Here is a 13,890-nt window from a genome sequence, read left to right as displayed (position 1 = left end):
GTCTTTGCTCTAACTCACTCTATTTAAATTAAACCTTGGGTTATCATTAAATGTAATGGCTGTGTGTACTTATTGTTCTTCGAGGGATCAGGTGGGATTCAAACTGGTAACACTTGGATTGGGGGCTTTTTGCAGACCACGTCCATCCCTTTATGTATTCATTCAAGCAAAGGCGTCTGTTTTTACTCCGCATTTGTTCCTGCCCGTTTTTTGGACTTTTACCTGTCAGACACTGAAGGTGCAAAGGTCAACAACACTTTGTAGATAAAGAAAATGAAGCTTTTATTAGATCTTTACCTCTTTGAAAACCAGCACAACTCCAGTAAGACATGGCAAAGCAACACGTGCTGTAACCTTTCAGTTGACAAAGATCAGGTGGTCGAGAGATTTTATTAACAGTTTATAGTCCAGATGATATGTACTTTGTTTATCCCAAAAATTAAGAAATCTGCTCCACAAAACTACAATGGCAGTGACATTATCATCTGTATTTATCTGTTCTAAAAACAAATAAATAAACATGCCAGATCAGAAAAGCTGACATAACCAGAGAACAAACTATCATTTAGCAAACGACTGTGTAGAAAAATACGGTCTCCAAATGCTTCATGTCAGTGAACACGTTAATGAAAAGAAGTTTTACAAATACTTGAGGTATAAGTGAACAATGTTACCTTTAATGTACAGACCCTTCAGTCAACATTCACTGTGTTAAACAGAAACGACCTGCACTGTAGGCAGGATGTGAAAATGGGCTCTACATACGGTTCAACTCAAGAAAACCGACTCACAGCTTTTGATACTTTGGTGTCGGTACGTTTTCTGAAACATACATCTTTAGACCATTTGTAAGCACATCGATATGAGAAACTTTTTCTATTGATTGGCTGATTAAGTTGAAGTGTTAAAACAGAAGCTTTTGATGAGCATGGATCTACAGGACCTTTGTGCACTTTAATATTAATCCATGCATGTGGGATTACCTGGGACTAAATAAGTGATTCCATGATCGGCATCAGCCCTGAGGATGCCGTCAAAGATTTCATGATTAGTCTTGTTTTGGCTGGTCAAACTGGATCTGTATTAATGTGCGGTATTTTGCATATAGAGTCACCAGCAGTACCAACAGGGACTTTAGTCCACTTTCTCTGTGATCCGTCCCATTTTGGTGCGCATGTTACGTACAAGGAAGAATCCGATGGTGGTGACGCCCATTATCACCTCAGCTACCCAGAACGCCACGTCCCAGCTGTGCTGCTTGGCAATAGTGCTGAAGGGCAGCCCTGCCATGAAAGCTCCCACTGCAACAAAAAGAAAGCTTGTGTGTTCATATCAAAGGGTCAAAACCTGAAACATGACAATGATTTTACTGCAGCTCACCGTTAGCCATTAGAGCTACAACAGCATGAGATGTTCCACAGAAGTTTGAAGGAGCACTTTCACTGGCTATCACCCCGAACAGGGCGACTGGTCCATAAGAAGAAAATCCAAACATGGCACCAAGCAAGAGGATCCAAATCTGTGAATGAGAGAAAACATACATAAAATAAAAGCCTTCTGGTGGAAAAATAATTTTCTAGGGTGTCCACAGGTACCGATACTGAAACTGGGACATTTTTAAACCTTTAGGTGAATCTTAAAGTTCATTTGAAGCTCAAAAGAGAATGAACTCTTTTAAAGTGAACGGGTAAAAAGGTAAAAAGACATATTTTGGTTGAGTTTGTCCAAATGCTGATTTTCCCAAATGAAATCCCAAATGTTGCAAGCTTGAAAATTTATTTTATGCAACACAGTTTGCTTCAGAAGCAGTTTCTTTTAAAGGTACAGGTGTTAAACACCAACAACATTTGCCATTAAACATCTATTGTCCCAGTTCCACAGACTAATAAATGCCTTTTTCTTCATCAGCTTCAGGGTTTCCATCACTGCAAGCTGAACGGGTAACTGGGCCCTAACTGGCCCCCTGCTGGGCCGGAGTGTAACCCACATCTCTTCCCAGAAATAGTCAGTGGATGGCACTGTAACACTGGGTAGTGTGTCTGAGTCTGCTGTAGAGAACAACATAGAGCCGCTATGCTCGCTGTTCAGAACAACTCACCAGCTAGCCTTTTGATAAGTAGCTACATTGTTTTTATTCACATGGAATGATTCTTTCCGGAGCATACCTCTTTCTCTGACACACCAATGAGGACGGATACAGGATGAATGACTTGGACCCAAAGTGGAGGCTCCTGAACAAAGACATTTACTCTTAGAGTTTTTTGAGGACTGAAAGGTATACATTTCACGTGGATTACAAAATGATGAATTACCTTTGGGATTTCAGGTGTGATGGTCACTCTGAAGAGGTACATTGACACATACATGCCAGCCATCATGACAATAAGCAGGCCATGGCGAGGGTTGCCATGGGTGCCCAAGCCTTTCTAGAAAAAGGCAAAGAAAGGAGCAAAACACTAAAATCAACACCCTTCATACTGAAACATGTGATGTATCAAAACCAGGTTTAAGTCTAAAACCTAAATAAATAATAATAATTTAAAAAAAAAAAAAGTCAGACTTCAACCTTGGAAAATTCGAGCAGTATGTTAATTTGAAATCAACCCTAACCCTGCTTATTCTCTCACTCATAAAATCAAACTGTGGTGAAAATGTAGCCACAAATGCACAGGAGGACTCAACATCACTGAACAGGCCAGTCGCAATAGTTGCGAGCTGCATTGACACGCAGTGCAGTTACATTTCTATGGAGGTGCACATCAGGTTACGGTGTTGGGCTTTGCACTTATTGTGTAAATATCCTGCTACATCCCCGGTAACCTGATGTGCACCTTCCAGAAATGTCACCAGCTGTGTCTGTGTCGACACAGTGCTTTCAGTGCTCAAGTAAAGAACCAGTCCATTTAACTATTGGATTGGCCTGTGCATCCTGAACTCTACAAAGATTCATAGCAGTAGGTTAAAGAGGGCCTTAGATGAAATGTAACCATAGGTAAGTTACATTCTAAGGTTTCAGAGGGGTTTGCTGTTACAATGTAGCTACAGTCCGACTGTGTGGCTGTGCTGAGTGGGAACTCCCACTCACAGCCGAGAGGCTTGCTGGAGAAGGATTTTGGGGGAAATAGTGTGCAGTGTATTTATAGTTTAGGCATCAGAAACTGCGAAATAAACTACATTTTTTCTGTATTTGCTATATTTGCTAACTGTTAATTCATACTTGGCTAACAATTTAATTGCTAGCCAAATGTTTAGCAAAATATTTACTACTTTTATTCACAGTTTGGCAATAATAAGATTTCAAGTGTCTATCCATTTCTGTTAGCTTTCGAAGAATTTGTTTTTTAATGAATTTCAAATACCAGTGATACCTTAAGCAGAGAATTCCAACTATTTCTTTGTTAATATTACATAACTTATGGTTATTTCCGTTACTTTTAGTAGAGCTTTTTGCTTAAACTTTTTAAAGGCTCATTCAAGCCTTTAATTATTTGAAATAGTTGAGCTAACTAATCCACTTAACCAATCGCTACTCGTATGCTTGTTCAAGAATCCCTTTAACTGACCCAAGTTGTTTTAATTCAACTCCTATCGGTTACTCACCCGAGCCACAGCTCTGTCTGAAATGAAGCCTGACGTAAGGCTGCCCACAAAGCCTCCAACCTCCAAGGCACTCATGTAGGTACTGCCTGTTAGCAACAGAGCTTCCGTCATCACCCACAACCAGTCAGATGACGTGAAAACTATGTGGGAAGCAACAATGAACACACGCACCCATGAGAGCAGTCTGGCCTTTCTCCTGCATGAGGAACAGCTGTCCCCAGTCGGTGGCAGCCGTCTTCACTCCAAACACCACCAAGTAACCCAGAGACAGCACCCACAGGAAAGGAGACAGGAGGAATTCACTCAGGGTGCTTTCACTGCTTCCTGGTGAGCACGGACACAAAAAGAGCTCATGAATACTTAACAGTCCAAATAATGTAAAGAATGAAGTTTTTTCAATTATTCTACAAAGCATGCCTGTCACATGGTATGGTCATAAAGGGATGGACATATTCAGCAACTGTGGCATTTAAACAATGATCAATTGGTGCTAACATACAAAGTGTGTCAAGAAAGGGACCTCCAGACTGCTCATCCAAAGCAGGATGAAGCCATGCTTTCATGATGTTTACACCAAATTCTGACCTTACATCTGAATGTCACAACAGAAACGGAGAGTTTTTCAGTTTCTGATGACAAGTCACATGTTCGACATAACTTGGTTGTAACGAGTGGTTGAGTTACTGAAGCGTTCCTATTGGATCAGTCTGAGCATTCGCCTTTGAATTCCCACATCTATCCAGAGAACTGCCGCTCACTGGATATTTTCTCTTCTTCACACCATTCTGTGAGGATTGTGCAGAAAGATCCCAGCAGTTCAGCGATTTCTGAAAATACTCAGACCAACTCGTCTCGGACCAACAACTGTGCCATGTTTAAAGTCAATTAAACCACTTCTTTCCCATTCTGATGCTCAATTTCAACCTTTAGCAGGTGCCCCTCACTACCCGACTCACTGGACCCTCTACAGTTCGCATACCGCCACAACAGGTCCACTGATGATGCCATAGCCCTGACACTACATACTGCCCTGTCACACCTGGAGAAGAGAGACACGTATGTGAGGATGCTGTTTGTAGATTACAGCTCAGCATTCAATACCATCGTTCCCTCGAAGCTGGACAGGAAACTGCAGGATCTAGGACTGAGCAGCTCCCTCTGCAGCTGGATCCTTAGCTTCCTGTCTGACAGATGCCAAGTGGTCAGACTGGGCAGCATCACCTCATCCCCCGTCACACTGAACACTGGTGCTCCACAGGGGTGTGCACTGAGCCCTCTCCTGTACTCACTCTACACCTACGACTGCACAGCCACTAACAGCTCCAACATCAGTGTGAAGTTTGCGGACGACACTACAGTGGTGGGTCTTATCACCAACAGTGATGAGACAGCTTACAGGGAGGAGGTCAGCGCCCTGACCCACTGGTGTCAAGACAACCATCTCACCCTCAACGTCGCAAAGACAAAGGAGTTGATAGTGGACTTCCGGAGGTGCAGAGAAGTACACACCCCCATCACCATCAGCGGCGCTGCTGTGGAGAGAGTGAGCAGCTTCCAGTTCCTTGGTGTACATCTGGCTGAGGATCTTACGTGGTCAGTACACACAAACAAAACAGTGAAGAAGGCGCAGCAGCGCCTCTTCTTTCTCAGGAGACTGAAAAGATTCGGCATGAGCCCCCGCATCCTCAGGACCTTCTATCGCTGTGCCATTGAGAGCATCCTCACTGGATGCATCACCACCTGGTATGGCAACAGCACCGCCTACAACTGCAAAGCTCTCCAGCGAGTAGTGCGGTGCTCTGAACGGATAATTGGAGGTGAGCTTCCCTCCCTCCAAGACATCTACAGGAAGCGGTGCCTGAGGAAAGCGGGGAGGATCATCAAGGACTCCAGTCACCCCAGCCATAAACTGTTCAGACTACTTCCATCAGGAAGGAGGTTCTGCAGCATCCGGTCCCGTACCAGCAGACTGAGAGACAGCTTTTTCCATCAGGCCATCAGACTGCTGAACACTTCATAGACACCTCAGCTTCACTACTGGAACTTCAACATTATGCACTCCACACTGTATATAAATGCCACTGTTTTGCACATGTCTCACTCTGTATATTTTATTTTATTTATTTTATATATTCTATTCATTGTTTACTCTATTTAATTTGTAAAATATGTGTACACACACACACACACACACACACACACAGAAAAATATTTAGTATACACATCCAGAAATGCATATACTATTATATATTGTACATATATTTATTAGTTTCAGATGTAGCCATTCTTGTATTTTGCTTGTTTACATTATTGTATTTTGCACAACTCTGTTGCTTGTGAAGCTCGCACACAAGAATTTCACTCACATGTGCTGTACCAATGTACCTGCACATGTGATGTGACAATAAAAGTGATTTGATTTGATTTGACTACTGTGATGGCCTCAACCACATGTTGGTAACAATCAGTCCAGACACTCACCTCATTAGTTTGTTTTGTGTTTAAACATTTATTTCAGGAATGTCATTCATTCATTTATTTACTTAAACCTAACAGTGACGTTATGAAGCGTGCACATATTAGCACTGTGTGATTCTGTTATATTAATTATGTTTCTCTTTCTTTTGAGTTTTCTCTTTGGGCAAAAGGCGTGGCCAAGGGCCGAGGACTATGAAAGCCAACCACACCCCCTACAAACAAGGTGGGTGTTTTAGGTTTGGTTAAGTTAATTTGTGCTTAGATAGTCTTCATGTTTAATTCGGTTTCCTCTATTGTGTCTAAATGATTTGGCCAAACCACTATAAAAAGTTACCCGCCTGTGTCTTTGCGTTTAAGTCAGTCTGTGAGTTAATTCTGTATATTTTGTTTGCTTAGTTACTTTTATGTTACTTTTTGAGCAGAGTTGTATTTAGTTGACCTCTTTTATGGGCCCATTAATTATATTTTGAACTTTGGTGTGGAATAAAAACACACCATGAAGACATTTTTCCTGTGTCCTCTATGCCTTTACTGCTTGATCCCTCAAAAATGCATACCTAAATGCAGTGAGCTGCTGTCATGTGACCGGCTGATTAGATATTTATTTTAACTAGCAATTGAACAGGTGTACCTAACAAAGTGGCTGGTGAGTATAAGCGTACCAGCAAGTGAGAGTAACATCTACAGTACGAAGTTTACAGACAGTGAGAAAGAGAAAAATATTTTTACAGTAATAGCTACTGCAGCAAAAAGAGCTAATGGGCACAGTTGTGAGTGAAATGTTAGCATTCAGCTGTACACTGTGTTCATCGCCTGCAGAGGATCAAAGTTCTGCTGGTGTAAACTTCTGATGCCTCACTTGGATATAAGTTGACCCAAACCTGAAAGCTAGTGAGCAGCTATGAGCCAAGCTCAGAACACTAAGCATCCGCCAGAGGTCTCTGTACTACAGAGCTGCAGATCTGGCAAAAAAATCTGCCATTATGACACTTATGTGCACATGAAAAAAATATGCTTTCCATATGGGTTGCAAATGTGTACGATATCCACAAGTAATGATTTGTCCACGTCTGTTTCACACTGGGACTTGAACCCAGCTTACCTTTATGAATCTTTGCAATGCCGGCAGCATTAAACGTGCCTCGAAACCCCACGTGGGCACGCGACGTGATCAGTTTGTCCACATGTATTTAAGGTTTGGTGAGCAAGCGAGAGCGAGGTTTCATGTAGTTCTACACATTTGTACACACAGAAAGGTTTTTGAAAGTGTAAATTATCAGATTCAGAGCTGAACTTAATAAATGATCAGTATTTATTCTGGTTTGGATGTATGCGTTTTGTATAATAGTTTCACGTGTGGTCAGGCTGCTTTGTATTTGTGTGTGGATTGAAGCATGTACTATGAGTCCTATAAGTTACACACAAATCATTACACACAAGCTTAGTTTATGCTTGTAGATCATACTGTATGCATTTGTAACTCTATTGAGACGTGTTTTCCCATATTTTGGGAGTCCTGTCCATCTTTGGCTCCACATACCAATGCAAGCAGGTTTTTGCTCTAATTGTCCAATACAGTTCACCTTCATGAGCATCAAAGAAATTCACTGTAGGAATTCTGACAGGGATTCATCCATCATCCATTGGTTCAGGATAATAATGTCACTACTTAAAAAAGAGGAAAATTAGCTTACAAGTGAGTTGTTTGCATCCCTGAACACGTCCCCGTGTGACTGACATGATGATCGTTTAAAGCTACACAGGAAGTGACCTTTCTGTTCTTGGTTCTCTCACCTCCTTTCGCTCCCTTCTTGGCCGCTGCCTCCATGCTGGGCAGGCCCACATCCTTTGGCTCATTCTTTACAAACACTAGACAAACAAATGAGAAGGCAGCACAGAAAATGCCCGACATGGTCAGGATGGTCCTCCAGTCGTAGTAATGCAGCAGCACTGAGACCAAGATTGGACCCAGACTCCCAGCCAGGTTCATGCTGCAGGACAGCACAGACCACCATGTTCCAAACTGGGAAGGCTCATACCACTGACGGAGAACAGACACAAAGAATCAAATATTAAAGCCTATTTAAGCACAACTTGAAACCACATATTGCTCATATTAGCTACTTTCCATTTGCTGAGGCAACCCACAAGTTATGGAACTAAATGTCACTGAGTGCAGTTTATCTTAAAAGATTATATGTGAGCTGTGCAGAGAGATTATTGCAAATCTAATAATCAACAGAATTGTAGCACAATGACAGCACAGACAAAAAGCGTAATCTGTTTTTGACATCAGAGCCACACGCCCTCAAGACGTAATCGACCTAAACGCGACCATAAATAGTCCTCATACCGTACCCCTGAAAGATTGTCCTGTAACTTCAGAATCTACTGGGCAAATATTTAAAGTTGATTTAAATCTTTTTCTTCTCCATCGCGTGTGAATGTAAACTCAAGTATGGAACACACTTGGAGGGATGAAACGTGTTTGCTCTGACTGGGGATGGGAAACTCTTCTGAACAATGTTACTATTCTTCAAAAACATCTCCTGAGGATCTTCCATAAATACATTGACCTGTAATCTGATCCCCTGCCACATGCTGAACATATGCCAAAGCCTATTTATTGCCCAGCTGTTCCTAACCGCTACGTTTAAGAGAGCTTCTTACTTTAAGATACCTTCCAACGTATCTCAGAGTCTAATGGATTAGCATTTGCTCGAACATATGACTGTAGGACCGTAGTCCTACCAAAGGTGAGTCCTATATATGTCAAGGAATCCAATTACTGCAAATAAAATAGGAAATATACATGTTTAATGCACCGGAGTAAAGAATCCAAACACACAACATACAGGTAGTCCTCCCCTGTAAGTGATGTCTTTTCACTAGTTGCGAAAGCATTACAAGCATCATGGGCACCCTGCGTGCTGACAGCATTACACTTATACTGGTGCACGAGGTGGCAGACAGGATGATATTACCTTGCGGAGCACTTTCCCACATGGGGGCCAGCCACAGCCTTGTCCCAGGCCGTTGATGAACCACAGCAGAGAGAACATGGATACAGTAGAGGACCAGGAGAAGACCACATTGATGCCCCCTACCAGGAAAAGGCCAATGGAGAAAAGCCAGCGGGCGCTGATCTTATCTGACAGCACGCCGCTGATGAACTTACTGATGGCATAGGCCATAGTCTGGCTGCTGGTGATCAGACCTGCAGAGACACAGTGCAGATTGCTATTTCAGTATGATGCAAACTGTCTACTGAAGAAGATTTGGGTTGCTACAAAGTATACACATTAATAACTCAGTATCACAACATTTTACTTTTTTCTTTACCTGTGTGACTGAGCGATTAGCTTGCTCTGAATTAGGAGCTAGCTTTGTAAAGCTGACGTTTTGGTTGAGCCGACTTAATTTCAGTTTTCTTGTGTAACGTTATCTCGGGATGGTGATGAGATGAGGCCCCTTGTTCATAGCATTCCCTGACATTTGGTGCTCCTGTATTGAAATGCAAAATATCACTATGCTACGTTTTATCAATTTTTTCCCCAACCATAATCTATAGTCACAAATTGATGAGCTTTTGAGTGGATTTACAGAAGGAAAAACATCCTTCCCACTTTGAAATTACTCATGCAATATCCACAGCCCAGAGGCCTCGAGTGAGGAGCAGGATTTTGTCTTATCCAGGTAACTGTGTGTGGAGTCTCAGAAGTGTAACATGACCTGTTCTTATCAGGTGAACTAATTCATCATTTGTATAAACAAATAAACAAAAAGCATGTCCAATGTGCTTTTTCAACAGGAAACATGAACGTGTGTAAAGCTGTTTCTAAATTCTTCATGCTGTGGGTTGGACCAGCCCTTTGTGAACACCACAAAATAAGCACAAATTGATGGACATGTTTATAAATGTTATCTTTTTGGGACCATTTTTAAACCAAAACTCTCCCCAGTGGAAATTTTGAGGTCAAATCAGTGCAAGTGACATAATAAGCACTCTGGTGGGTGTAGCAGCAATCAAACAAACACTTCACATAGCAACGCTTGTGCAACTGCTTGATTAAAGGCTTAAATGCTTGCTAAAGAAGCTTTTCCTTACACTCAACAGCCTAAAAAATAAAAGCATCCTGTTATTGTTTCCATCTTACCCAGATCATCTTTGTCCAGTTCTATCTCCTCCATCACAGAGGGCATGACAAATGAGAAGGTCTTTCTGTTAAAGAAATAGAGCGAGTAGCCGATGAACATGCAAATGAAGATGACTAAACGATAGTAGCCGTAGCCTGTAGCCCCCATGATTACAGTCAATGCAAATAATTATAATAATAATATTTGTTCTTCAGTGGAGTCTTGTTTCTGGGCCCTCTGGAATCAGCTAGATGCTGACACTACTGGTAAAGGGTTGTTTGCAGCAGGAGGTCTAAAATAAGATGTAGCATGGGATAAAATATTCTCCATGAGGTGACGCTCTACAGCAGGCTCCGTGCTGGCTGGTAGCTTTGCCTATCTGTGAGGCTGCTGCTTGGGGACACCGGGACGGAGGACAGGAACTTTAAGGCAGCCTGAAAAATGAGAGCAAGAAAACACACATTATTTTAGACAGAAGCAGCTTCATCAGGTCATCCAATTTATTACATCAAGCTGGAATGGCACAGACTGACTATCTGCAGTTTCTTTTCTTCAGGTCAAAAAATTGCCACGGTGCTGACCAGGTCAGGTGCAGGAGCTACAGCCCAGCTTGCTCAGTTTCACTGCTCTAGCATGCTGCCCTATAAATGTCAGAGTTGAAGGCTCCAGTTAGCAACCCTCAAACTATCAGATGTCAGAAAACCTGCAAGACTAGTCAGCTTGTAGCACACGGTACGATACGAAAAGCTTAATTGTCAAATACTTAGAATTCCACCATAAGCTCTGTGGTTTTACACTTTAATGGCATTCTGTACGTGTCCATTTAAACTCACTAAACCCTGGCTGCTGACGCCTAAAGCGTCTTAAACAACCGAACAAGTCGCTAATAGCAGTTGAATTACTCAAATGGCAGCGGTCTTGCTAACAAACATCGGCGAACTGATTTGTGGGACTTTCCGTGTCTGTCAACGCTCCCCGGGCTCCTTTAACCAAACCCCGACGTAAAGCGAGCTATAACCCCCGTCAGTGCCGCGGGGCACAGCAACCTAGCGGCTCGCTGAAGCGCTGAATGGAGAAATGCCGGCAGAGCCCGTTACCTTTCATTCGTGTCCCTCGTCCGTGCTGAAACACGGTGCGCGTTCGTGAATCTGCAGTCCCGGGAGCGCGGCTGCGCGACATACATGGAGTGGGCACATCCACGACACACAAAGACAACACAGCGTGGCAGGTTATCAGTTACTATGCTGCACTGCCAGTCACTAAAACAGACAATATCAAGTATTCGCACTTAGGTAGAGGTCGGTTTTCATGCCGCCAAACTCCAGTGAAAAATATCTGAATTTAAGCTTGTGATGCCTCGCAAAACAACTAGCCCCATATTACTGTTGAGCTGGCATATCTTAGGAATCACTCGGGCCTGCAGAATAATACGGCACAGCCAGCCTTCTATTATTACACGAAGACATCAATATTTAGCTCGCATTGCTCACTACCGCCCTCCTCTGCAAACTAGTGTGAAGAGCAACTGAAAGAGGGGGTCTAGAGAAATTCCTCAGATCCCCACAGAATCTTTATTACATATAAAAGTCTCACATTCACTAGTTAAAGTACACATTCTGCATTAAAATATTTGTTTTTGACAGTAAAACTAACTTTATATGGAGAAAACAAAGAGTACTGACAGAAACATGACAAGGCCAAAATACCCAGTGCTGCTGGCATTTAGACATGTAAAGATGACCTGTTCAAAAGGCACATCAGAATAAGAAGGAAAGATGAGATAAAAGACTTTGAACGTGCCATTGTTATTTTCACCAAGCATGCTAGGGTGAGTATTTCATAAACTGCTGATCTAATAGGATTACAGTGAATGGCTATATATATCCTTGTCGATATTTGAAGTCAGAGGAGAATGGCCAGACAGCTTCAAGCTGAGAGTACAACCAATACAACCATACCTTTGAACAAAGGTATGGTTGGTTCACCTCACCTTGGTTGTAACATTACAACCAAGGTGAGGTGAAGAGCATCTCCGAATCACTGCTCCGAATCTAGTTTTCAGTCCTTCATTCGTCCTCATATGACGACTGAAGGTTTGCAAAATCGCTCATGTCAAGTAGTCAAAATAGCAAAATGATATCTAAGTGGGATTTCAGTGTTTTTAAAAACATGAACTTCTACAAAATAATTTGCTCCTCTATGTGCTTTGATTGCAGCTTTATGAATGGATGGCCAACATGCTCATGAATCAGAATGTCAGCTAGTTTGTTCAGGTGCAGCAGGAGGGGCGGAGTCAGAGAGAAAGTCAGAGTTTGTTGAAGAAAACCTGACAGTGAGGCTTAGTTCACAGTCTGTAACTGACTCGGAGTTGAAGTGAACTCTCTTACTTAACAGAAAACCTGGAGCTTTCCCTCTGCTCGCCACTCTGTTCTTCACTCACTGTTCTGTGTGAGGTTACAGACACTCACTGGTCGTTTGTATAATCACAGCTGAAGCTTCGTTATCAACAACATGCCATTAACATTATTTTTTCTCAATTGGGGGGAATCTTTTCCTGTACACACTGCTGGGTTGACACAGGAAGGAAATATCAACAGGATATTGTTTCAAAGATTTCTGAATGTGCCCTCGTCAGGCAGTACTCTCTCACGATGCAATTCACGTAGAGAACGAAGGAGCCTCTAACAGTGGGGGGAAATGAGTGTAATTATAGATAGTCCTGGAGCTGTTTCACTATTATCAAAGAAAGTGTAAAAAAGCGCTGAGGATTATATGGCAGTGACAGCTACAGATGTTCTGTGCCAGTATTTTTTTAGCTTATGAAGTGGAGCGTAAAGATTTCCCTTATGCAAAGTTTTTACTACAAAACACCGATAACATGTGGAACAATAGATGGTGTGCTGACAAAACACTTTTTTGTGATTTACATTTTATTAATTTTATATATAAATGTTTGTGTTGTGCTTGTACATATGCAGGTAGTTATAGAATAGAACAGAATAGAATAGGCTTTTACTGTCATTGTCTATGTACAGCAAAATTGTGGATAAATTATTATAAACTGCTCCAAGTGAGCTGTAAGCAGGTGAAGGTGGTTGTCTATTTGGTGATTAATGTGTCCTATACTGCACTGCAGTAAAAAGACACGCAGCATTGTTGTGATTCATTTCATTTCATAGCAAAGCTGGAGATGAGAATGAGTTTCAACTAAAGCACTGTTACTGAGTCAGTGATATTGGATTGTTATTAACGCTGATGAAAGATTTTTGATGAGGTGGACGACACTTAACCTGTGTCAAAGTTCTGCCAAGAGCGTCCTTTACAGTTTTACCTTATGGATGTGGGATAGTTGCTGTGGTTCAGGTTAAGTCCCACAGTAGTGCATTTCAACTGTCACAGACACACGATATACAGTAGAGTAATGCATGCACAATACTGAAATCCTGAAATCCTGAAATTCATTAGCAACGTCAAACACAGGCCTGAACATTATGAACAATTAATGTTTAACAACGTGAACTACCCTACACAAGCATCTTTGATTGGGTGCTCATTTGCTCTCACCTCAGGCCTCTGTGAGTGATTAATCCTTGAGCAGAGTGAGAAAAGAAATAATCTATGTAATGGCAAAAACAGGGAAAAGGAAACCTATTTCCCTGGATTACCTCAGTTTAT

The 13,890-nt window shown here is 42.0% G+C and overlaps 1 protein-coding gene across 6 annotated transcripts; it reads right to left on the bottom strand.

Moving 5' to 3' along the window:
• Positions 1-498: 498 nt before the first annotated feature.
• On the bottom strand, positions 499-13,588 carry slc37a4b (solute carrier family 37 member 4b). Of its 6 annotated transcripts, none has more exons than XM_085419887.1 (10): positions 11,313-13,588; positions 10,236-10,649; positions 9,063-9,295; positions 7,873-8,119; positions 3,772-3,924; positions 3,601-3,686; positions 2,313-2,426; positions 2,166-2,231; positions 1,381-1,519; positions 499-1,301 (listed from the first exon to the last, which is right to left on the bottom strand). In XM_085419887.1, the coding sequence occupies exons 2-10, from the start codon at positions 10,381-10,383 to the stop codon at positions 1,135-1,137; spliced, it is 1,353 nt and encodes a 450-aa protein (XP_085276013.1). In that variant the 5' UTR covers positions 10,384-10,649; positions 11,313-13,588; the 3' UTR covers positions 499-1,134. The 6 variants fall into 6 exon arrangements, with proteins under 6 accessions (XP_085276013.1, XP_085276015.1, XP_085276017.1 ...); XM_085419889.1 differs by lacking the exon at positions 11,313-13,588 and adding an exon at positions 10,749-11,298; XM_085419891.1 differs by lacking the exon at positions 11,313-13,588 and adding an exon at positions 10,797-11,298.
• Between the last annotated feature and the right edge of the window lie 302 nt (positions 13,589-13,890).

The sequence above is a fragment of the Rhamphochromis longiceps genome, linkage group LG10 (assembly GCF_057381845.1).
Source record: "Rhamphochromis longiceps isolate RC_006_pf linkage group LG10, R_longiceps_female_GT1.1, whole genome shotgun sequence".
NCBI classification, from domain to species: domain Eukaryota; kingdom Metazoa; phylum Chordata; class Actinopteri; order Cichliformes; family Cichlidae; genus Rhamphochromis; species Rhamphochromis longiceps.
The sequence above is the reverse complement of the archived record's forward strand: the minus strand, read 5'-3'. Positions and strand labels throughout refer to the sequence as shown.